Below are 26515 nucleotides of genomic sequence, written 5' to 3'. Positions count from 1 at the left end.
AATTCATAGTTTCTTAAATCTTTTCAGACCAAGGATCAGTGAGCCACTGACAGAAAACTCACAGACCACTTTACTCCCCAAACATCCCCAGAACCAACAGTTTTGTTGGATATGACAGAGAAGAGAGGCTCAGCTCTGGCATCACCTCTACACGAGGCAAAGTTTGAACCAGCCTGTGGCTCACACACTGCATGGCAACAAGTGGTGCTATTCATGTAGCATAAAACTCAACACACACTCATTAACCCTGGCCAGATATCATGTCCTGTTGTGTCCGCTGTGTTGGAGGTTTCATTTGATTTTCTTTTTCATTGACCTACCTTGTTTTATAGTGAACAGGCCGCTGATAACTGGTGAGATTTAGCACAGGCTAACGGTTAGCTTCATCCACATTCCGTAAAACAAGCTGTAAACTGGTGAAGCTATGTGAGGAGACAGTGTTGCAAAAAACAGTCAGTTACAGTGAAGCAACAGCAACACTGCAAAACAGCCACTTCTAATAGGGTTTGAATTTACATATATTTCAATCTTGAAAAGAACAGATATATATGGGTTTAGAAAGAGTCTGTGGTTTGAAATAAGAACCTCCTTAAGATTAGAACCAAGTAAACGTGAAACAAATAAAACTGTTTCCTGTCTGATTCCAGATTACCTACAAGGCCCTGAGCTCACTGGACCCCAGCGCAGACCTGACAACCCAGAGGGGCCGGGTGTTCAAGCTGAGGAACGAGACCCATCACCTGTTTGTGGGTCTCTACCCAGGGACCACCTACTTCTTCACGCTCAAAGCCTCCACGAACAAGGGCTTCGGCCCACCCGTCACCACCCGCATCACCACCAAGATAGCAGGTAATTATTCCATAAATGTCTTTGTTGATGTGAGCTTTTGGTCTTTTTAACTTGTGCTGACATTTTTTTTGGGATGTTTGCTCTTCAGTGACACAAAGGCATTGTGATGCACCTGTGCTTACTTTGACAATAAGCGCAGGTAAAGTGTGGGACCCTGAAGGCTGGAGTGTCGGCCGGCTGCTGGGTGGACGTGTCAGTCAGTCTGCGTCTGTCTGTCTGAGTGGCCGTTTTCATATCTATCTGGCCTTTTCTCTCCATTTGTAACCCTCTGTTTATGTCTCCAGCCTTCATCCACAGAAAATGTCAATGGCACAAAAAAAATAGAATGAAAAACAACTTTCATAGCAGAAAGTGTGACATGTCCTCACACGTTAATGTTTTTCTTTATTCTGGAACAAGAGGACGTCTTCTATTCTTATTCCAGCTGTTTTGTGACGGGCGCTCTTTGTTGTTTAAATGACAGATGCAAAATAAAAAACCCTTTTTCTTTCTCTGTATGTGTCACTGCCCTTTATCTCTCTGACTCACCCTTTCTGTCTCTCTCCAGCTTTACCTCACTCTCACTCTTCCCTTTCCTCTTTCAGTATCTCAATCACTGCTTCCTTCCTCTCTGTCAATTTTCTCTGCTTTTTTATTTTTTTGTCTTTTCACCTGTCTTCTATAATCCCTCTCCCAAATGGCATATCTGATTGTCTTGTCTTTTCAGGATGTTGTTATTTCTGTTTCCTCCTCAGTGAGATTGTTGTGACTTTATCAGTGGAGACCCTCACTGTAGCTCTGAGACACAATCACTGTCCAGCTTCCTTCTGCAGACACGCTAAATCACAGCTGCACTGCTGTCCCGTCACTGGGATCAGCTATTTTAGGTGGAAACTACAACTTGCCCTGAATTATGTTACAATGAGCTCTGTCTGTTGTGAAGTGTCTGCAGCAGCACCAGTCTGGATAAATACACATATGGTGGAAACAGTCGCATTATTGCAATGAGGATGTATTCTGGAATTAAAACTATGCTACTGTTGTAATAATAGCAATAATAATAACAAATGATGCAGATGCATACACATACACACATATACATACATAAAAACACACAAACACATATACATATAGACACACACACATTATAAAGCAATAAATACATACTATACATTTCACAGAGCACCAGCCTAAACAAGTGAGTTTTAAGTTGTGATTTATTATTATTATTATTATTATTATTATTATTATTATTATTATTATTATTATTATTATAGTTGTAAAGCTGTTTGTTCAGCATGAATATTTTCCTTCTTTAATAACAGGGAGTCCTTTCTGTGAGTCTCAGAATATGTAACATAGTTCGGCTACAGCCAGTGAAACATGGGGTGGACAGCTGCCAGAGTGTCTTGTAGAGGTGACAAGTTCAGCCATCACAGCAACATTCATCTGCTCAGCTCAGGCCCACACATAGTAACCTGTTCCTTTCACAGTGTGAAGAGATTTATTCCAAAATTCAGAACATTTTTTTTCAAAATCTGTGTATTGATGCATTGAGAGAAAATCAAGTTTGCACCTACTGTCAGAAATCTGAACTCCTCGGTGAGTTTATCACTCAAAATCACATTATTTGATCGATCAGTATCATTTAATCCACATGAAATGCCCCACAGCTTCCTGTGCAGAGAGGCTGTGCTGAGCAGGAAACACATTCAGCACTGGAAGCTGCTCAGGGCCACAACAAGTGGCCACTTCTCCTCTGATACAATAAGCTCTGGGGTTTAAGGGAAATATGACTTAAGATCACTTTAATCCCTTTAATTATACCAAAGTGTGTTTGGGATAACGATGCTTCACATATCACAGTTAACCCCTGGGGAGTCTATTTTCATCAGGAGAGGCAAACCAGTCAAAAGCTTAGGGTCCCCAGGGTGAAAAGGGGCCTGCGATGGCCCCCACATATTGGCACATTTTGCATTGACAGCTAAGGCACTTCACAGGGCACTGCTGCTGCCCCAAAGCCCCCTCTAAGTGGGGCACCTGATGATGTGCACCGTAGCCAGTGATAACAAGGTGCCTGCATGTGAGGCGGGGACATCACAAACTGTACACCATCAGTGACCTACACATCTGAATCCTGTGTCCTGACGGTGTTAATTAAACTAAAGACGACGACAGTGTAATGTGTCATCAGCGTGTTATCAGCAGCATCCTGTCTGTAAACACTGATGCTAACGTGACCTTTCCTCCATCATCTCTTCAAATCTTAACAAAATGTTGCTAAGAGGAGGGAAAAAAACCACACACACTTCAACACATAACAGAGACGTCTCTCTCTCAAATGTCACGCCATCACCAATCTTCATTATCTCATTCGGGAACCAACGGGTGAAGAGATTTGAATTAAACGATGCCGACAGATAGAGAGCAGTGGACAGAAGGGGAGGGGTCGCACTGGTGTTAATAACCTTAAAATGCCACAAAGTGTTGATGTTTTACTCAGATAGATGCTGCGCTGCCGATGTGAGGAAATGACAAATGTGAAATTTATAACTTCAATGTAAGTGAGTAACACATACAGCCATCTTTTTGTTGCTCTTAACAGCACCTGATAATCACCTCTCTCTCCTTTCCATTTTATTAAAGTTCCACCCAGTCTAAAGGTAGATGTCCATGTGTTTGTGATTATAAAGCAGGTCTAGGTTCTATAGTAATACTGTGAAAGTATCAAAGCCTCAGTCCACAGAGAAATGCACACAGCCTGTATTCAGAAACTGAGCCTTAAAACCAGCCGTCAGAATGTGGGACCTTTAAGTGCTTTTTTTTTTTTACATTATGCTCATTTTACACATTGAAATCATGTTTGCTACTGAAAATTTCTTGTTAGGTTGAAGGTAAAAGAGGAAGAGGTCACGGTCCACATGTTTCTGCCTATTTAATCCTGATTGAATTATGAATAAAGGTGGCATTAAACAGAATGTATCTTTAAACAAACGCATGAAACAGAAAATGTGGTTATTTGTGTTATGTTGGGGAAAAAAATGGGACTCCCCGGCAGTAAAAGGTTCCCTGGTTTCAAATGTCAATTTTCTTTCCATCAGCTCCGGCGATGCCCGAGTACGAGTCTGAGGCTCCTCTGAACGAGACTGAGACCACCATCACCATCCTGCTGAAGCCCGCCCAGTCCCGTGGAGCACCTATCAGGTAATTTCCTCTGACATTTTTCTTTTTGTTTGAAACACAAGTTCCCACTTTTCACTCTTTTCTCTTCTCCTCTTATCTCCTAATTACTCCTCTCTGCAAATCCAATCCACCTCTTTCTCTACTTCCTTTCCTTTCATTTTCCCTCCCCTCCCCTCTCCTCTCTCTTCATCCTGGCTCTCTTTCTTCTTGCTCTCTCTCACTTTCCTTGAGGGTCTCTTTTAAAGCCATTAAAGTCACTCACACATATAAGACCAATTTGTATGCAAAGGAAGTCAGTGAAAGGGACTTTTTTTTTTTCATAAATATGGCAGTGAAACGTTTCGTCATTAGTCTCTTCCATCCTGTAGCTTTTTAGCCGCTGCATTATGGTGACTCCAAGTGAACATGGTGGACTGATGGTAATTTGGCAATCAGTGTCTGGTCCCTTGAGACTTGACTGCTTTAGTTGAAGCTCCCTGCTAACAGCTTGTTGATCGAGGGTCTTCTTCACCTACTGCAGAAACAAGAGGCAGACTCAGATACAACATATATACTTGCACACATACTTTCCCAGCAGTTCATAAATGATGCTGCAGCTATAAACTCAATTACTACTTTTCTTCTAGCAATAAATAAATGAATGAACAATAATTTCCCTCTAGTTAAATGAGGACAAAACTGAAATCCTTTCTGTACATTATGTAAAATTTAAAAACACTGAGGAGAAACACACACACCACGGTCATGTGTCCTTCCTCCAGTCCTTCAGTCCACTATGGTTTTGTTTTAAAAATGACCATACAGCTAATTTGTTCCTTTTTTTTCTTTTCTCATTTTTCAGCCAGTGATTTTTTTAAATTAAAAGTTCACTTTGAACATGTGATCTCATCCATTTAATTGGTGTAAGGGAGAACATTATTCTGAGTCGCCTTCAGGGAAATACAGTTTCAACGAGGGTGCATGGAGAATAAATATCACTTCAATTTGGAATGGGGGAAATGTGTTTCTGAAATGCGAGCGTGGGTCAGTGGTTTAGTGTTAATTTCTGCAAATCCCATATCATATCTCACCATTTATCACCCACACATGGCAAATATATCTTGTGTTGAATTAGGCTGCTCTCCAGTCACTAACATCTTTATGTGTTCATCGGTCTGAGCTAAGCCCCGTAACATGCTCGCTTATTATGAGTGTTTTGTGCAAGTATTACATGGTTTTAAGTGCCAACAGATGAACGGGGCGGGGGGTGGGGTTTGCAGGGGAAAGTCATCTGTTGGGTAAAGTGCGCGCAAATGTTTTTGCAGGAATTGTGCGTGTTTTTTCTATTCATTTATTCTGAGGAAATCAGAGCATTTCAAGTTCAGGAGCTTTACCAAAATGATTCTGCTAAGAGGAGCAGCTGTTGTAGCTCAGACACACACATCCACACATACATACACACACATCCACACACACACACACACACACACACACACACACACACACACACACACACACATACATACATAGGCTTGCATGCACAGATGCATACACGTGTGCATTTACATAAATGCAGCTGTAAATCCTGTGGACGTCAACACACACATTTGCTCACAGACAAACATGACAACCTGTGCACACACACACTAAAGGTCAGATACCTGCAGATAATCATCACAAACTCATAAACTTCCTGATCAGAAGCATGTTTTTACAAAGAGACACACACATGAGACCAGACTTGTACATTACACAAACATTATAATATGCACAAGCACAAAAACTCACACAGGCATAGACAGATACTGACCAACACAAACCTGGTCTGAAGACACTGGTGCAGTGTTTCACTCTTGTCGTGAGGCTGCCTCCTCACATCCTGTAGTTGCAGTGCCTTCAGCACTGTCAGAGCGCCGCCCTAACACATGGACAGACAGTGTGTTTACCTTCATTAAATCACCTGCAAACAACACCAGGCTACACTATAACCACACACATGGCATGAAGACACCCGTACAGTCCGTGCACCCACCACTCTGCTCAATATGAAACTGTTTGGGCAAAAACAAATTCTGCTCACACGCTTTCTCTCTGCACACGATCCGATTTCCCCTGCAGAGAAGAGTTTAACCTTCTCGCTACAGTTCACCAAGGTGGAGGCACACCTAGCCTCTGAAGGAATGGGAGATTGCACTTTGACTTGTTTATTGCATCTGATTTTCTAATTAAGTAAATACAACCCTTTTGAACATATGCTTGGCCCTTGTGAAGGTTTTTTTCCACAGTTAAACTAACAAAGGCAACCAGTCCTCCAACCTGAACAACCAACCACCCTCTGATTCGACCCTTATTCACTCTTCAATTTGCTGAAGCATATCAAAGGAAGGCCATCACAACCTCCACCTCTTCTGCTGCAGAGCCTCCTCTGAACCCAGATAAACTAATTTCTGTCTTCCACTCCCGCTGCACAGTTATCTGGACTCTGTCGCTCCCCCCCCCTCCAATATTGACATCCCAAACTCAAAACCTCAGTAGCTGGATGAATCAACCTGCTCCCACAGACAGGCCTTTTGAAAAAAAAAAGTTCACCTCTCAGTTTCACTCAGAAGATTTAAAAATTGTCTTTCCAATTTCCAAACAGCAGCCAAGAAAACCAGGGCTAACTATTTCTCCGAGATCATCAGTCTTAGCCTGCTGTCACTGGCTTCCTGTTCACTTCAGGATTCAATTTAAGACCTTGCTGATTCTTTATGGCCAGGCCCCACCTTTCATCACAGCTCCTATACCTCTCAGATCCCAAAGCTCATCCCTCCTACATGTCCCATAGTCAAAACTAAAAGGTGACAGAGCCTCAAAAACTGTGGAACCGTTAAACTGATATCAGACATGCTGCCTCCATCTCCATGTTTAAATCGAGGCTAAAGTCACATTTCTATTCACTGGCCTTTCTAACCAACCTTCTAGTCCGTTGTCATGTTGTGTATTGTTCCTTGATGTTTTCTTGTTTTTGTCTTTCCTCATGTGTGTTCTTGTACTTTATTCATGTGTTTTACTTGCCTTTATTTATTTTCATTGTCCCCTGTGCAGCTTAACTGTATTTGAATGTGCTCTAGAAATAAAGTTGACTTTACTTGACTAAAACTACTTGGTTAGGTGTAGGAAAAGATGGTGATTTAAGTTAGAATAAGTATGGACCATGGATTGGACATTAGACAATCTTTGTTGTCATGGTTACAATAATGACAACATGCTTAACTTTGTGGAGCGGTCGTTTAAATACGGCCCCAGGTCAGAGCCGTCAAACAGCCCTGTGAAGAAGTAAGAATTGCAAAATGGTGTCACTTCCCATAAAATGTCCTCACTGACCACAGATGTCCTCTCTCTCTAAAAATGTCCTTATTTTACAAATTGTCCTCAATTTCCAAAACGTCCTCACTTCACTGCATGAAGACACACTGAAAGAACACCTGCAAGTCCACAAACACACACACACACACACACACACACACACACACACACACAGACAAGGGCACATAGGCTCACGCTATTCCCTATTTGGCCCTTGTAGAAGGCCCCCGCTTCATCCACTGTGCAGCCTCTGAAAGTCATTAGTTTGAAATGGATATTTCACCAGAAAGGCAGAAACAGGAGAGAGAGAGAGAGAGAGAGAGAGAGAGAGAGAGCGAGACTCATCTTTGGTCATCAGCAATTATCTTTTATGAAAGCTGCCAAACGGGAGCTGGGGATAATTGGCCGCAGCCCTTCACAGAAACATACATTTCCCTAATTGCGTATAATTGTGAAGTGAGTTCTTGGCGTGGAGGACGGAGGTAATTGCGGAGGGCCGCTGCGTTTGTCCTGACCGCTAAAGGAGCCCTCAGCCAATCATGAAGCCTCTCAGAGCGGAACACACACACACACACACACACACGGACAAAGAGAGACCTTTTAAGTTCATAAACACACCTCTACACACCTGTTAGACCACACACACACACATGCACACCTGCTGGAGAGTGGGCACAAAGGACAGATACACACACACACACACACACACACACACATACATTTCTTACTTTTAAATCACACCTTGCTGCTTAGTCAGCACAGGAAATGATCTACCAGCTGCTGTGTTAGAAAGTTAGAAGCTGGAGTTTGCTTCCATTTGGAAATAAAAAGTGACCCTCGGAACAAACGACCCTCCTTCTTAACGGAGAGTCGACAGTTTCCTGAGGATCCTTCACGGACCTCGGCCCTCCTCTGCTCATACACTTACTGCCAAAGTGGACAGGACGCATGCACTGGAGCAGCTGAAGCTTTTTAATGGTGGGTGCTCCACAGGGACTGAATGGTGGAGATAATTAGAACTGTCAGGTCAAACACACCTCACTGTTTTAGCCGAATTAGACTCTAATTTAATACAGTTTTAAGAGTTCAAATGACAACACAAGGCTGCAACAAACACCTCTACTGACTGAAAAATTGCAGATTTGTAATATTTGATTTTCAGTGACTTTGTTTCTGCCTCCAGCTCCTACCAGCTCGTTGTGAAGGAAGAGCGCAAGTCCAAGACGCGCCGCGCCGCCTCCGAGGCCCCCGAGTGCTTCTCTGCACCCGTCAGCTTCCGCAATGCCTCCATCCTGGACTCGTCCTACTACATCGCCGCCGAGCTGCCGCCCTCCAGCCTCACGGTCGTGCAGCCGTTCACGGTTGGGGACAACAAGAGCTACGGTGGTTTCTGGAATCCTCCGCTGTCTCCTGCCAAGAGCTACAGCATCTACTACCAGGCCATGAGCAGAGCCAATGGGGTGAGTGTCAAACCTACCTGTAACTATGTGATACTCAGGTTATGTTTATCACCGGTTCAGAAACAAACAGAGGGACGCCTCATTCCTCCAAAAAACGTGTGTAGAAGTAGAAAAGTGTAGCATCAAGAGAAGAAGCTGAAGTGTTTTCATTTTTCATTAATAAAAAATTATGACATCAGACTAATTTATAAAGATTCTACAATCACATTCAAATTAAACTTGTAGGAAACAGCGGGGGTCAGTGACTGAGGTGAGTGACAGGAGCAGTTTGAACCGTCCACAGCTTCCAGTGTTAGAAAAATAAAAGAGACTCCCTCTGAGAATCTTCTCTCCCAGAATTCATCTGTCTGTTTGCGTCCCCTTTTTCTCTGCCAATTATACCGTCTGCAAACACAACAACACCCCGCCCACCTCCTCCAACCCCCCCTTCCCTCTCATAACTCATTCACAACTTCAGCTTGGGCTTTAGAATTTCCATAATACTCCGAACTCCTGCGAGGGTTGTTTTAATTTTCCACTGCTGTAACCACGGTAACTCAGTTTGGCGAGCGGAGCTGGGCAAGCTGGCTGACGCCGTGATGTAATATCCTCCTCCAGAAGGCAGATTTCCCACAATGCACTCAGTGTGGAGAGAGAGAGAGAGAGAGAGAGAGACTGTGTGCAATTGAGTGTGGAGAGGATCTTACATGATTGAACAAGTGTGTGTGTGTGTGTGTGTGTGGATGAGCGAAATGTGTTGGTGTTTTAACTTTTGTGTGAGTCACGTGTGTGTGTGTGTGTGTGTGTGTGTGTGTGTGTGTGTGTGTGTGTGTGTGTGCGTGTGCGTGTCTGTGTGTGTATGTGTGCACCCTAAATCCAGTCACATCAGAATTCCTTATTTGATTGGATCCCAGTCAATCCAATCAGTGTGTGGTTTGTTTGGGTCATGGATAGGAGCCGTGTGTGTCTGTGTGTGTGTGTGTGTGTGTGTGTGTGTGTGTGTGTAGGGGGGAGGGTTGGGGGCTGATGGGTTGGTGGGGGGAACAGTAAATAGAAAAGCATGTCTGCCCGTGCAGCACTGTAGCCCAGATGATTTGATAAGGAAGTCAGGCATAAAAAAATTGACACACATTCATAAAACTCATGAATTTCAGCCATATAATAATAATAATAATAATAAATGGAGTTTTTTTTCTGCACAGGTGTGTTAGGAATATTATTTATTCTGAGCTTTCATGACTAACAGATCGTTAACTTCATGATTTAAACTGTCTGATGGTACTATCTGATGAAATCGAGCAGGGGTTCGTGTTTGTACTTTTCCCTGTGGAGGCAGCTCCTCTTGCTCCCTTTATGTCCGTGGTCAGAGTCAGAAACACAGACCTCTCTCCTCTGAAGACACTATCCTGGGCTCATTTAGCTGCAGTGAGGACATGAGAAAGTGATATTTTGTTATTTTCTAAGTTATCTGCAATCCTCACAAAGTGCTGTGATTTGTTTAATTTCTTTGCCGTCAGTCATTTTGTGAGGAGATGTTATTTTTTTGGTGGATGTTGGAAAGAAACTCCTCATTTACATTTTAGAGGACTTGGCTGGTTTGTTGTAGTTTGATCCCATGGATCAAAGTCAGTTTCTCATTCTCCGCATGTCTCGGATAATCCTCCGTTTTTTTTCCTCCCTCTGAGCTGCACCTGTCTGTCAAGGCGTCTCTTTCTCTTTCATTTTCTGTCGCTTTATTTCTCTTTCTCTCCTGAGAACATTTAGAAGAAATTGTTCTCTCAATCCGCCCACTCTCCATCTCTCCATCACTCACTGCTGCTGCCTCTGTCTCTGCTCTTCTAACAGAAACAAATCCAGCCACATGTTTCTCTTTGTCTCACCTCTTCCCTTCATCCCGTTCCCCTCATCATTTCCCCCTCTGCTCTCCTCTAACCCTTGTCCGTCAATCTTTTGACCTCTATTTCTTTTTCTGTCTCTCCTCTTCCTTCTCCTCATCCAGCTATCTCCTGCGTCTTTCATCCCTCTCTCTTTTCTTTCACACTCAGTCATTTTTCTTTCCTCCATCTATTTTCTCTCCTTTTCCATCATTCTCTTACCTCATTCTTTCTTTCATTTCTCTCTTTTCATATACTTTCATTCCCTCCTGTACTTGCTCTGTCTCCACCTTTTTTAACTTCCCTTTGTTTCTTCCTCTCCTTTTCTCTCCTAATGTTTCCTGCCTCCCCCCAAACCTCCTGTCTTGTCCTCTGGTCCACCTGTCTATCTACCCCCCCCCCCCCCCGGTGCCAGTCTCTCATCTCCCATCAATGTGCCAATTAATCGACACTCCTCACTTTAACACTGCTCACCAACGGCGATCTTTAAATCTCCCTTGATGCGGTATGATGTCACACACACACCACCCACATTAAAGGAAAACACACACAGACAAGAACAAAATGCCTGGGGCTATAAGTAAGAGAAGTAAGTGCAATAGTGATCAGGGACTTAAAGATTAGGAACGACGGAGGGATGGGGAATAAAAGTCTAAAAAGAGTGAAGGAGACATTAAAGAAGATATAACACTGGAGGCAGAGATGGAGGCCGGCAGGGCTGGAGAGGAACAGAGGGAGAGGAGAGAGAGAGAATATGGTGAGAGGAAGGATGGCAGTGGGTAAGGAGACAGGGGAGATTTTTGATGAGCTGCTACAATGTTGTGGGACTTTTACATCAAGTTCCTCAAACTAAAAGATAAAATAGGTTATTTGGCTTTAGTTCCAGTCAAAGCCTGCAGCACTCAGGTATACTTTAGGAGTTCTGGAGCTGCAGCTCGGACTGCAGGCCTGGTTTTATTGCCCAAAATGATTGGGAGCAAATCCTTACAGCCAGAATCCAGGTTTGAGGTGTCCACATACTTTTGGCCATACACTTGGTATCAGGGTTACCCTTGTTTTGCATGCCGTGTCCCAAAGAAGGGAGAGAAGAGTCAGATAAGTAATGAGCATGACAGCAGAGAAGACAAGAGTTTTTAGTTGTTCAGGGGCCACATCCTTCGCAGGACGCGGTCTAGAAGATGTGGCCCTTTAGACCACTGCAGACCACGAAGGCTGAACCAATATGAGGAGGTCTGTTCTCACCCTTACAGTTGCATCACAAAACGCAGCCCCTGTCGCTTAGTAACCTTGACAACATGTACATTTTTTTCACAAAAACTTGTGCTTTTAAGGCCTTTTTTTAATAATTGTTCTATTAGTTGTTGATTTGAGAAGTTTAAAAGCTTAATCCTCAGGTTCTCCGTCGCTCTTTTTTGCTTTCATTACCAGCGCGCAATGAAACTTGGGATAGGTTGGGCCATGAAGCATCAACCTGTTGGAGCCTTTGTTGCTGTTATGTCCCCAAGTGGTCCAGGGGAGGGGGAGTAACAATGTTAAATAAACCAGGGAGAAGGAATAACTAGGAAACAAATGTAAGGTCACAAATAAGGCAATTTATTATAAATTAAATAAGTTAACGAAAATCCTTTCACGGCAACAAAAAACAAGCTCCGGATAACGGGTGAAGCCGGTAGAACCTGGAAAAGAAAGGGGCGACAAACAGGAAACGATAAGTTAGAACAGAGAACGCCCTCCCAGCCACAGGGACTAACACGCAGACAGTATCTGGTGCACACACAAAAACTGGCCCACTGGCCGATAACAATGATCAGAGCCGTCAACGCTCGCTAGCTCACACACACACACAGCCTCACGCTGCCGTCTGACCCACTGGCACCTGCACCTCTCCACTCCCAGCCTTTATACCGGCTCTAATGAGCAATGGGACACCGGTGCGCTCATCCACTTGGCACAGGAGGGCGGTACCTAGAGGGACAGCAGACAAAAACACACAGCACGACACTACGGCCGTAACAGTTGTCCAGGACAAGAAGGATGTGGTTCTGGGTTGTATTTGACGGAGACTTAGCAATCAGGACGGTGTAGTCGCATCGCTGTGATGCAATTGGTCTTAAACTGCAGCCTCTAAAGGATGTGGCCCCTGAATTGGGTCATAGGTTTTGTGTTACCACACTAACACTCACAGACACTTTTGTATGGACCAAATTTTTATTCAGCCAACATTTGAAGACCATAAGTTAAATTAATAAAATACAGGATGTGAAATTTCATGGAAGAATTCATGGGAGGACAGAAGAGACAGGCAGAAAGTTAGAAGACCAGAGGAGGAGGAGGAGGGAGGAAAGACACAGAAGAGCAAAAAGGAAGAGATGAGAAAAGTGGATAGAGAGAAGAAGCGGAATTGTTGGAGGAGAAAAACAGAGGAGGGACGAGGAGTAAGAATGTGAGGAGAAATGGGGCGAGAAATGGCACAAAACAAAAGGAGCCGGTGACACACACTGAAAAACATGCCCTCCCGCGCTGTGAAAAATGCAGCCAGACACCTTTTTTGACAAGTAAAAAGCCTCAGGGGTTGGCCAAGGTACTCTGACAATCAATGTCATTCTCACACACACACACACACACACAGGTCTCTGTATAGCAGTGAGGACACTGGTTGAGATTTCCCTAGCCCTAAAGCCCTAATCCTAAAACCAGGCCCTCAGATGCGAAATCGGGAGGAACCTCTAAAATGTCCTAACAAAGCCAAAATGTCCTCACAACGATGGTCAAAAACAACATTTTTGTCCATACAACTATAGGAAGACATGAACCCTGAGACACACACACACACACACACACACACACACACACACACCCCAAGCAAACCTCTGGGTGCAGATTTTGGAAGCTGTTGGAGACAGACAGAGATTTTACCAACTGACAGTCGACGTCAATCAAGATGCACTCGAAAATCCCCAAATGCACATTTATTCTTAGAGAGAGCACACATAGCCTTTGGCTTGTGGGCAGTTGTAGGAATTTGTGCACACACATTCATGTCTGTGTGTGTGCATGCAGGTCACGCCATCATCTGTAAAAGCCGTTGATTGAACTACATATGAATAATGGACCTCTCATTCCTTTGTGCGTTTATGTTTCTATTTGTGTATGTTTGTGTGTCCGGCCTCCTGAGACTCAGATGGAAAAAAAAAGTTTTGGTATATAGATTTTTTTTAGATGACTGAAATATAATATAAGCAGGCGTGTTATCATAACAGGCAGGAGAAGGTTTTCACCTCCTCAGGAGTGGTGGAGAAGATGCCATTGTCCTGCAAAGTATTCTCCTCCACAATGAGGCAGAAACTTAAAGATAGGAGAGGTATAGTTTCATGCATGTTTAGCAAACATGGTCAGCTGTTTGCTAAATCAAGCTTTTAACTGAGTGTGTGCTGTGACAGACTTTATAGAAACTGTAAAACCCATAAACTTCAAAGTCCTGGCTCACACATCTCTTCTTATCCACAATGGTCAGTGGGGGTCGTCATTTCTCCTTGAAAGCTGATAAGTCGTCCTCTGAGGTTTCACCTGTTTGTCCCTCCTCTACCTCTAAATCGACCAGTTACGTCCCTCATGGTGATAAAAGTGATGCCGCCACTTTGAAAAAGTCCATGTGCTCTGTTAGCCACACCCTCTGTCCTCTTGACAGTCCTCTCAGGTAGATTGCATAAATGGTGCTTGACTTAGAGGTCTCAGACTCAGAGGACAAAAGTGAATTGCCAGGTCTCAGGAGGCTGCGGAGTTTTAGAGTGTGAAAGAGACAGATAGAGAAAGAAAAGAAAAAAGTGCCAGTTACCCAGGCTACCTTGGGTTACCTGGAAACCCAAGCAGCCAATCACAGTATCCATCAAGCAGACAGAAGACACACAGAGTTGGAAATCCTGCCTGTCAGTCAGAGCACTGACCCAACCAACTGCAGGAAGAGAGCAGGGAAGATGGATATATGGATGGAGAGAGAGAGAGAGAGAGAGAGAGAGCTCACCCACACAGCAGCTGCATCCCCCACACACACTTAGTATTCTTCTCAGGCTCCACAAAGTTAACTACTACTACACACAGAAAGAAACACACTGTCTCTCCAGCGTCTGCACCGTAAACATCTCCCCTCCTCTCGTCTCCCAGCCTCTCTGGATAGAGGCAGGGCAATAAATTGGCCTTACATTTATTAACCTTGCTTCCTGCAACCTCCTGAGGTTTAGCCCATTAGCATGAGCCAGGGCGAGGCAGCCCTCCTCTTCACAGTGACTGTGAATCCACCTCTAAGTGGACTGTAAACGGGCTCGATAGGGCCAATTTCTAGAACACACAAGTCACTGACGCTCAGGGAGCCGATCTTATTCCCACGATGCCCATTTGCAGGACAGGAGACTCTGCAGTTATTATAGGCACATCAGAAAGGCTGGAGTCTGACACATATTTTACTACTGAGGCTTCTGTGTCACACAAATGGGTTTTTCACAACAAATATTTTCATCTGTAATCAGAGACGGAAACTGTTGGTTGACATGGTTTGACATAACTTCTGTGTGTCACTTAGAGCTTGTTTTACAGGTATAGTAACACAGGTATTAATATGAATCTTTACCAAGAGGAAGTGTATGTTTGTTACATATGATCAGTATCAGTGTGGTTAAGGATCTCAACAAACACGTGTGTTAACATACATTCATTCTCAGCGTGTGAACATGTGACCAGTAGCTGCCTAGAGTCAAATTCTTCACTGCTGCGCCTCGACCACAGAGAGACTCTGATGAAGAAGACAGTGACGCAGATAGACAGGCGGACGTTGAGTCAGTCGCTCAGTCAGACAGACAGATGGACGTCAGGCAGAGATGCAGTAGGTGCAGGTGTGTTAAGTCTTGTGGAGAGATCCAGCTGAGAGGCTCAGATCATCCATCATCCACTAACATTCATCTTCCCTGCTCTTTGACTTCATAAGTCACACACACACACACACACACACACACACGCACGCACGCACGCACGCACGCACACACACACACACACACACACACACACACACACACACACACACACACACACACAGGCACACATGCACAGGCACAAGTGCACAACCATGACAGAAACAGACATTCAGCATATGAACAGAAATGTGCCAGAGGGATCTTGTGCCTGTGTCTGTGACAAACTGAAATCCACTTCCAGATGATGCAGCCACGTTTTAAAAACTCTGAATATTCCACAGTATTCACTCCGTCTCTCAGTTTGCCCCTGTGCCATCTTTCTCCATCATATTCCGACAGGGTGCAAGTGTTACTATTCATCAATCAACCTGATCAGTTTTTAGCATTGCAAGTTATTTTCTACTTCCTCCTGTGGTTCAGTCCTGAGAGAAACTTCTGACCCAGCTGCTGCCGATGGAACGTGTGTAGTCAACTACACAACAGCTGTGCACCCGTTCCAGAGCCGCATCCTTCAGAGGCTGCATTTGAAAACCGATTGCGTTACAGCTTTGTATCCCAAGATTCATGAGTAAAACTCCCCGTGCACAGCCTGTATTAGCGATCGGGTGCTGGTTAGTCGCACAAACAGCTGAAATGAAAATCAAACTTGACGACTGCACACTGAGATGACTTTGCTGTTTTTTACTGACAACAAACGAAGCGTTTAGCTCTAAGCTGTAGGCATTTACCATTTGAAATCTATTACCTACAGTTTTTAACTTGGTTTTCCATATAAGGTTCAGTGCGTGTTCTTTTCACTTTTCAGGGCAATAGAACGATTGCGTGCTTTATACTTTACTTTTGTGCTTTCTGAATATTCATCTTTTTCCATTTTTTAAAAATATATGTATTTGTTTGTTTCCACGTTCCAGTTGAATTCTGTTCTGACCTGAAAAGGCCAAACTTAGAGGGAAAGAAATGTGCATGGGCATCACCTATGGGAGGAATCTTGTTCAAATGCTAAAGTGACAGGTGTCAGTGTCGGCAGCCACCGCAGTCGCCGTCTATGATGAAGACAAATGGGCCAATGTGTGAAACGAACTCTGTGTATGACAAGTGGTTAGATATGTACGCTCACTGATGACAGCACATCATGGGGGGAAGAATAGAGGGAAGGACAGGGGCAGCGGAGGAATAAAAGAGCTGGAATAAAGGGAAGCACACACCCCTTCAGGTGGAGACAGACCATTGGGAACAGAATGAGAACGGTCGAGTGTGTGAAACAGGAAGAGCAGGGACCTGGGAGCATGAAGAGGCTCGACTGTGGGATGAATAGATTCAGCTGTAGTGATCTGATCTCTGCTGACTTGATGATTTTCAGGTCAATAGATGACACTTACATGATTAAGATTATTTAAAAAATATGTTTTATTCATTATAGCAGGTTTTAGTCTTAGTACTTTATATTTACAGACACAATAATAAATAATTATTATAATAACTTATATACTCATATAGTCATATAGGAGTGATTGAACATCTATTTGTATATCTGTGGCGTCTGAAAACTGGGTGCCTGCTGTACTTGTGGGGTCTGACAGCTTTGTGGGGACCAAAATGCTGGACCCCATTAGTTTAAATGACTGTTTTAGGGTTAGGTCTTGGTTTTAGGGGGTCACGTGAGAACTGGGTTTGGGTCAGACATTCTATTATATACTATTTCAATGACATGGCTCCATAAATACAGTAAACAGGCTGGTCAGTGTATCACAAAGCAGGAGAAAAAATCCAAACCTAAAAACATAGTCTAATGATCTCAGTGGTCAAAGACTGAATGATACCATGATACCATTACTGAATGATACATGGAGCCTTCATTTAATGATTTACTTATTGTTTAAGATTAATTTGTAGAAGTTATTATCATGTTGCAAAAGTTTACAAAAACACAGACATGGGTTGCGATCAAAAAGTCAAAATGATCTCCTTTCCTAACCACTTTTCCTCGACCTGGACAGAAAACGAGACGAGGTGAAGGAACGATGTGAAGGAGAGTTCATCAGGACAAACTCACTGTGCAGAGAATCCAGCTGCATTTACACTGTGCTTTTCTTTTAGATCAACTTTATAACACATGCATGAAAGATAACCCTCTGATGAAAAAATCAAAACAAGCAGGATTGTACGGTGGCGCAGATGGGTCAACACAATGAAGAAGCCACGACCCCAAGGCTTTTCATGGCTCTTGCATTGTATTGACCCTTCTGGGCCCCCCCAGGATTGAAATGTTGAGAGAAAATGAGGGGAATATAGCAGAGGCAGATGAGCTATTCAAATAAAAATCAAATAAAAGTCAGAATGAATTCTAATGAGTGGGTGTAGAGTTTCCTTGCCTATCATACAAGGATTTTCATAAGTTTTGGACCGTGTCACAGGCGTAAAACAGGTGCTGTGTTGTTTCCACGTGTATGTGGGTCTGCTGTGGTGAAACTACAGTGGCGTGTCACTTCAAAAGTTGCTGTGGCAAGGAATTATGGGACAGCATTATCTCTTTTCCTTTCCTTATGGAAGGTTCATTACATTGTAAGACAGGAAGCACAGAAGCTCCTTTCCTTATCATTTGGAGAACTTGACCAGCTCTTATCGTGACTTCAGGTCGTTTCACTCAGTTTGGAACCTTCCTAAGAAAAAAAGACTTTTCAACCACAGCCCTCGTCTGCTGAGCTCCCTCCATCAAAGATGGCCGACCCTGCTGATGACTAAATGATTCTAACGGTTGTAAAAACAATAAAAGAAGAAGTGATGGAGTTGATTGTTGCTGTTGGAGTCGTCCTGTCATTTACCAGCAGTTAACTGAAGCGTCTGTGTGTCTCTGTCTTCTCTCCACAGGAAACCAAAATCAACTGTGTCCGCCTGGCCAACAAAGGTACGAGCAGCCTTCCACTGACACGCAGCTTAAACAGCTCATTTTAAAGACTGTGTGATTACATGACCCCCCCCCTCAGAATAGTGTTGCAGTGTTGCAAGTGTGTTAGATGAGATGAACACACACACACACACACACACACAAACATACATATACTCTGTATTGAAGGAGGTGAACCTCAGCCTTTAGCCCAGGCAGCCCTACATCCTCTCATGTTATCCTGCATGATTTTGTTGCGCAGCATTCTCTCTCCACCTCCTCCATCTTTCTCTTTTATTACCATTTTCTGCCTCACATTCTCCCTCTTTTTTCTCCATCCCGCTCTCTCTCTCTCTCTCTCTCTCTCTCTCTCTGTTTTTTCCATCTCATACTGCCTCCATGTTGCTCATCAGTGTAAAGTGGAACATCAGGGCCATTACATACTGATTGACCGCATTCATTAAACCCGGTGGACGGAGGCTGAGGCGTTGGCCCCACAGCCCATTTCATCCTGTTCTGTTTTGCTTTCCCCATGTCTCCCATCTTTATTTGCTGCTCATCTCTGGCAAATACACCCATTTGTGTGCCAGGCAATGTGCTATTGAAGGCTTTTCAGCTTGCTATTGATTTTCCTCACCTCGTTTCTCTTTTTTCTACTTTATTTTTTTCATCTGCATCAAACATTGATTTGATTTTTCCACACCTCCTTTCTCTGTCCTCCGTCTTTCTTATTATTCTTCTTCTGCATCAAGCATTTATTGTTCATTTGTGCAAATTCTTCTCTTTTATACCGTTTTTTTCTTGTTCCATCCATTTCGACTGTTTTTTTTTTTTTTGAGTGGGACGTACTGTGGGTGGAGGTCTACACTGTGTAGACACTGCTCTCTGTCTGTGTGCATGTGTGTGTGTTTGGTAAAAGACATGCTTTTAACTTTGTGGCTGTCTTTCACATTACAAAATGCTAACTCTTCCTCAACATGTAGACTCACCACTGCTCCCAAAACAAACTTTAAAGCTACTTGAAATGCACTTTTTGGAAGTTTTGGATATGTGGGCAGCGTTGTGAGGCAATGCAGATGGCTAATTTTGCAAATGCCTATGATTAATTTTGTTACAATACCTGCTATTCATTCGCTGCAGCAGCTGATCTCAGTGGTAAATGCCACTTGTCTGGTTCAGTATGTTCTATTCAGTGAACTCAGCTTATTGAAATAAAAAACCTTCAGGCAGCAATTTGGGACAGAATCAAGAAAGAGTTGTATAAGAATCTGTCAGAGGCAAAGAATCTATAAAACTGTAGAAACAGACACAGACAAAGAACCAAAGAACCATGTTTTCCAAGTCCAGTGAGGATGATGATGATGGTGATGATGATGGTAGCACTCTAGCTGACTAACTGATTTTCTATGTCAGAATAAAATCAACAGAGTTTTGCTGGAGTTGCGTCACGATACCGTCATCTTGATCATTTAGTGCCTTGATGTTTCAATCAAATCAAACATGTTCAGTATTATCATAAGTTTTTAGTCTTGGCTCCTGCAGATGGTGACGTTCAATGACATTAACACTGTCGACTCCTCCAGCACCAAACAGGAAGCAGCAAACTGAACTGATAGTGAGCATGGAGGCGACTCCAGGGAAAAGTAAGAATCTGAGTTTTGGGGCAACACGATGGCCCAGTGGTTAGCGTGCTTTTCTTTTCTGTCAAATAAAGGCATAAAAATGCCCCAAAAAATGATAAAAAAAAAATAATGTGAGTCTGGCCTTAAATACACAAGACAGGCAAAGAAAATAATTTCTAAATAAAGAAGGAAATCATAAATACAAAGTCCAAACAGTCATTTTAGGGGCAAATCATTACAATTCGTTTTGAGTTACTAACTTCATATAATAATAATAATAAAACATCACAATGTAGAATTTCAAAGAGCAAAAAAGTCTGAACAAAAAACAATTTTTCTTCCTGTAAATATCCACCAGAAGCATGATGGGAAATAATCTCAAAGGAATCCAGTCTCACAAATATTGACCCTGCAAGATCCCCAGTCTTTACAAAACCTGACAATGTGAGACTAAAACGAGAAAGTGTGTCAGCCTTAAAGTCATCAGTGAGACAGTTAGCCAGGATCCTCTTCATGCTTCACCCTCTGAAGATAAGATAAAATAGTCCTTTATTACAGCAGCAAGTGTCAATATCAAATACTTAAAAAGATCAATAATCAATAATAATATTACATATTCATTTTAATCTACTGCCAGTGCAGGAAGCTGGTAAATAAGATGTGGTCCTAAAGACCTGCTAATCTGAGCACAAACTGACTATAAAAGACTGATTATGAGTAAGTGTCTGTTGTATAGATGTGATAATACACACCAAGGTTTCCTGATGAAATTAAATACCCAGAAGGAAACCCAGTGATTAACCGCTGCCTCTTCAGCTGCTCTGCTACATCAGGTAACGTTATCATGCATCATGTTTGCAGTTGAACTTGTGGACTGATTTAGTTCCTCACTGAAAACCTGGTTCTTTGGATTAACCAGCTGAGATGGTGTTTAATCAATCAGAATATTTCTACTCCATGCCTCTGGGAGATGTAGATTAGAGAAACTGTAGCTCGAATCTGAAGCTTTCTTTAATGGTCGACCACTAACTTGTCACCACACAAGTCCCCCAGTGTTCACAGCTGATAAAGCAGGAGAACTGTTCGAGGGCCAACTTGCTGCCTCGAAATAGTTGCTACAAACAAATCTACAAGTAATCTGATGTTGACGTTTTAACTGCTCTGATTTTGTCTCTCTCTTCGCCACGCCACAAAGTTCATACTTCTTTTTCTTTCAACCATCACTTCATTTCTTTTCTCTTCCATTTCCCTTCTCCCTTTCTTTTTATTGACCCGCTGGCCGACTCCTCAGACTCAAATGTTAACCCCTAGCACCACATCTCACCACTCACCAGCAACACATCACATGTTAGGCCTCTTCCTGGCAACGATGCTCGCTACGTTTACTTCGTGGCGATGAGACCAGCCATGCCCCAGCTCACATCTTGACGTGCTAGTTGTCCTATTGATCTCAATGTTCCAGTGCTGTCTCTCACCACTGACATTTCTCTCCTCTAAGACAGATTGTGCAATTGAGAACCAGGGAGATCTAAACCTTGATGAAATGGATAAAGAAAACTATACGTCTTTTTTTCTTAGACTTTTTCTTCTTTCTTTTCCTTTTTTGTTGTTGTTTGTTTTCTCTCTTTCTTCTCTTTCTCATGCTTTCCGGCTGGGACGTGCGGCCCTTGGCCTTAGTGGTAATAGGTAGGGGACAAATAACAACGCCGTACATTCTAGTCATCCCAAGCGAAGGTGATTATTGCTTTATAGGCAGAATATTTTCCTCCCTATGTTATATCTTTTTTCATCACAGTACAACCATAAACTCAACACAAACCCTTTTTCATTTTGGTTGTCTCCCCGGCCCCCTCCTTTTCCTCCTCCTTTGTTTCTTGAATTTTACTCTTTGTTTTTTGGGGGGTTTTTTTGTCTCTGCCATCTTACTGCATTTGTTGCATGTCTGCTCTGCTTTGAGTGTCGCTGGCTGTGTTTGGGAATCCCCTCTCTCCTTCTTGCATGTAAACCCCCCCAACCTCCATACACACACACACACACACACACACACACACACACACACACACACCACAAGTCAATAGCTCAAGTATTACGACAATGAGCTAAAATTAGACTCTGTTTTTGCTACAGTGCTGTAGTTTTTCATATTAACAGGACTGACTGAGAGAAAAGGATGAGAGCCATCAACTAAATTTGTCCTTGGAACTTTAAAGGTCCCATATTTTACACTGTTTATATATTTGTAGTATTAATATAGAACTGAGACCTTTAATTCTCTCTACCAACTAAAACTTAAGTTACTCTACGTAAGCTATTTACTTTTAGTGCGGTTTCATTCCTACATGATTTATAGTGAGTGATTTGACCAAAACATCACTGGATGATGGCATTGATGGTACATTTTCCCTCCTTGAGTCATCAACTTTAACTCCTCTGTCTTAGGTTTTCATCACTGATATAACATACACTCTTAAATGTTGTGTTTGTCACAGAGGAATTATTTAATCAAAAGTCTAAAAAATCTAAAATTTCTTCAGCAAAACATTTTATTTACTTTGTGTTTTTTTTAGTGGAGTCCTTTAAAATCCAATCACCCACTTGCAATTAAAAAAAAAATAACAGAAGCTAAACAATTTTTACTTCGTCAAAACCATGTCTATGCTAATCTCTTTAGGATTTTATTCAGCAGTGCAGAGACGTGGCAGCACAATATGAATGTCATTCAGTAATAGAACAATCAAAATGTTGACGTGAACAATGGGGATATAACAGAGAATCAGTCAGTGGCAGACGTAATCATAAACTGCTGTCACAAGCCCTTTGTCAGGGATGTGCGATGACTTCACATGAATACAATAACACTTATTGTCCTGAGGGAAATTGAGGTTTCCTGGCCTGGCACAAAGAATTCTGCATATCATGCACAGCTGCAGACACTGGTGAAATCCTAAATTGAATAAATATGGATGTTATTCATATGAAGCCGGGTTGATTTCCTCAATGCAGATGAGAGCAGAAAACCTCTGGGTACATTAGAACGGCATTTCAATTTAGGGATGAACAATTTACAATTACTTTTAACTCTCATTGTTTTAAAAAATAACAGTTTATCTATTTGCCTCAATAGATACTAAATAAATAAATGTGTGTTCAGTGGACTATTTATCTACACTGTCTAATTACTTGGTTATAGCATTTTAAAAGATAAACAAGTACATGTATGCATGAAGACAAACACATGCAGATATATGATATATATTCAACTGCAAGAAATCTGTGAGCAACATACAACACTGATGCATCTCCTCACCCTCATCCACTCTGACTCACCTGTGCTCAGCACTTCTCCTGAGTATTCTCATCCAGCACTTTATGGCTCATCCAGTGACGCTGGAGCAGCCAAACCCACTTGTTTTAACCCACTTTATGTTTTCTAAACCCAGAGGACTGAAACACTGTGTTAATGATTCCACTTTGACACTGTAACTGGGCTGAGATCGACTCACCTTCAGCTCAAACTGTTTAAAGAGTGAAGTCAGAAAGTGGCTTGTTTGGCTTACACCACATCCAGCATCCAGCAATTTTATAACTTAGTTTTCCAAGATAAAAGATGGCTGTACTGCAGCAGTAACTATAGTATCTGTTGATGTTCTGGTACAGTAAATATCTCTCCTTCAGATTTTTAAGTCCATCCACTTTTTAAAGAGATTGATTTGAAAGTGAATCGAACACAGCCCTGGTGTTACATCACACTCCCTCTGTGCAGCTCTAGCCAGGTGGCAGAAGTCCCACTTGGTTCATCTCTCCCACTGCAGTCCTTCAGAGATATATGTCTCAACTATTATGCAATAATGAGTAAATTAAACACAAATATGTAAAGTGGAGTTTACACCACAGCAACAATCAGTTTGAACAGCAAAAAGCTGCATAAAATAGCTGTGTGGAGATTCTCAGTCATCCAGGTCATGGTTATCAGCAGCAGCTGGACTTGGGTCCAACCGCCCTCGATCCAGCAGCTCATTCAACCAGCTCCTCCGACCTGAGCAATCATCATCCCGTGGCAGTGTCTCCTTGAATAGTGCCCCGATGGCGGTAGGCGTACCGGACATTGGTTGTTGTGGTTACAATAATAAACACATGGACTGTACCGAGAGTGGCGTACCTACCTTTGTCGCCATGGTTACTATAATAACAGTCTTGGCTTGGTCAGGTTAAGGAAAAGATGGTGATTTGGGTTAAAATAAGTACTTCCTCAAAATTGGACGATCTTTGTTGTCATGGTTACAATAATAACAATGAACAGTCATGGATAATAGAAACAACATAAACTGCTCCTGTCACATGGGAATCGAACACCGCTCTCCTGCGTCATATTCATCCATCCACCCCAACCTCTTCCTGACGTGGACTTTGTCGCTCTAAACACTTTTCCCTTTGCTCCTGTCATCATTACTACGACCACTAGATGTCGCCTAGCAACAAAACCTGACTATGGGTCATAGTAACCTGCTGACAGACGACCTGTGGGCTCTTTTTTACAGGACAACAGTCTCACAATAAAATATTACATATGGGAGACAGCTGCCATAATTTTCCAACCTGGCTGAAAACAAAGGCACTTAAAAAAAAAAAACCAAGTAGCTCATCGAACAAAAAAAACGACCCTGGTGACTGAAAATAACTTTGCTCCACTCCTGGCGCAGTTATATTTTAATATGTCGTGGTATCAGTTCTGACTTGCGTCAGCCACACTGCTGTAAGTCAGTCAAGACGTGAGTAATGCAGAACTGAACAGGAGCGTGATGCAGCCTCACGCTCTCGTTGTCAGCCAGTTAGCACATCATTTCTCATTAATTGTGATTGATTTTACAAGTGATGCCTCTTTTTCCTCCTGCGCCTCAGTGCGTTGATAAGTGGGACTTCTGCACCGGTGTTGTCTGTGCGCCCTGCAAGCGTTTAGCTTCTGTATTTCACAGGAGCATCAAACCCGCCCCCTGTCATCCACATACTGGTATTATATGTCAGCTTCAATTCCCATTACCATTAGTCCAAAGGTCGATTATAATTGGTTGGTGTACGGAGCTGCTGCGCAATACTGATGCAACATGTGGTTTGCTATCTGTGCACGTGTGATGTAAGAGTGTGTGTGTGAAACGTTGGAGGGATCATATCCGAATTATCTTTGTCATTGACCTGCGCTGCCACATACACACACAGACCTACACCAACACAAACACACACTGTTCTTTACAACCTATCCCTCTGCGTTCCCATCATCACTGAATGCCGCCTGCTTGCTGCTTAGTGAGTCACTGTGCTCTCAGAATTTGCAACAGATTGAGTCAGACTGTTAAAAGAAGGAGAAAAAAAACAATCTCAGGGATGTTTGTAGGTGAATATCTGCCGTTGATGTGGCATTTTACGGGCTCAATACCACTCAGCAATGGATGAAATGATGTTAAAGCTGTAGAGGGAGCAGGCGGGTTCGACTGCGTCTACAGCTGACGGGGAAATACACAGGGAGAGAAGCTGGGAGATAGAGAGAGAGAAAGAGGAACAGACCATATTCCAGAAATGAAAAGAAATAGAACCCCAGAGAGAAGATGGTCGAAAACAAAGAGAGACAGAAAGTGACAGAAACTGTCTTGAAAAAAATACAGATCCAGCAGTGGAGGCTCAAGGATTTGTTGGTGTTTTTTTCTCCCATCCTGCTGTAGCGTTGTGTGTGCAGACAGGTGTACCTGCCTCGCTCTCTGCCAGAGACACCTTGTGGCAAAGTGTTGTCTTATGCAAAGTTTGCCCTTCCAACTCCACTATGAATTTCCCATCTGCTCCACAGCATAGCAACAAAATGTTCACTTGTCCCTGTGTAAATCCAACCGGGTTGTAAAGTACTCATCAGCATCTGGGGATAGAGAGAGGAAGACAGAGGGGATGATGAGAGGATGAAGGGGGGGCTCAGAGAAAACCTGACAAACACTAGAGAAAAAGCAGATAGATAGCAGTAGATAGATAGATAGACAGACAGACAGACAGACAGACAGACAGATAGATAGATTATGTTTGAGCAGCTGAACTGTGAAGCGATGAACTCTTGAACTCACTGCTGAATTCAGTGAGGTGTTTGATTTTCTGTGCGGAGTTATGCATCCCGTCAGTCCCTTACAGCGCTCATTCACTTTACTAGAACTGACTGTGAAAGCTCAGATCAGTGTCAGATCGTTGGTCGACTCTCGGCTCGTCCTGCGGTTCAGAAAGACCTTCGTTTGATCCCCAGATCTGCACAACTTTGATCAAGATTAAAGTTACTTAAAACTGTAGCTGTGTCTATTAGTTAGAACGCAGCAGACTACAGAAAAACAGGCTTAAATCTTGTTCTTTCAACAACATAAAATCT

At 42.8% G+C, this 26515-nt stretch overlaps 1 protein-coding gene across 4 annotated transcripts in view; it reads left to right on the top strand.

Annotated features, from left to right (window-relative positions):
- ptprt (protein tyrosine phosphatase receptor type T) overlaps nt 1–26515 on the top strand; it is a 317399-nt gene that overhangs the window by 174033 nt on the left and 116851 nt on the right. For all 4 annotated transcript variants that reach the window (XM_071493994.1, XM_071493993.1, XM_071493992.1 and 1 more), the window contains exons 12-15: nt 648–849; nt 3930–4032; nt 8522–8798; nt 18484–18520. In XM_071493994.1, coding sequence (XP_071350095.1) covers nt 648–849; nt 3930–4032; nt 8522–8798; nt 18484–18520 — 619 coding nt within the window. The remainder of the gene's footprint in view (nt 1–647; nt 850–3929; nt 4033–8521; nt 8799–18483; nt 18521–26515) is intronic.

The sequence above is a fragment of the Trachinotus anak genome, unplaced genomic scaffold (genome assembly GCF_046630095.1).
Source record: "Trachinotus anak isolate AG129_WGS33_773 ecotype Australia unplaced genomic scaffold, CSIRO_AGI_Tana_v1 ptg000013l, whole genome shotgun sequence".
NCBI classification, from domain to species: domain Eukaryota; kingdom Metazoa; phylum Chordata; class Actinopteri; order Carangiformes; family Carangidae; genus Trachinotus; species Trachinotus anak.
The sequence above is the reverse complement of the archived record's forward strand: the minus strand, read 5'-3'. Positions and strand labels throughout refer to the sequence as shown.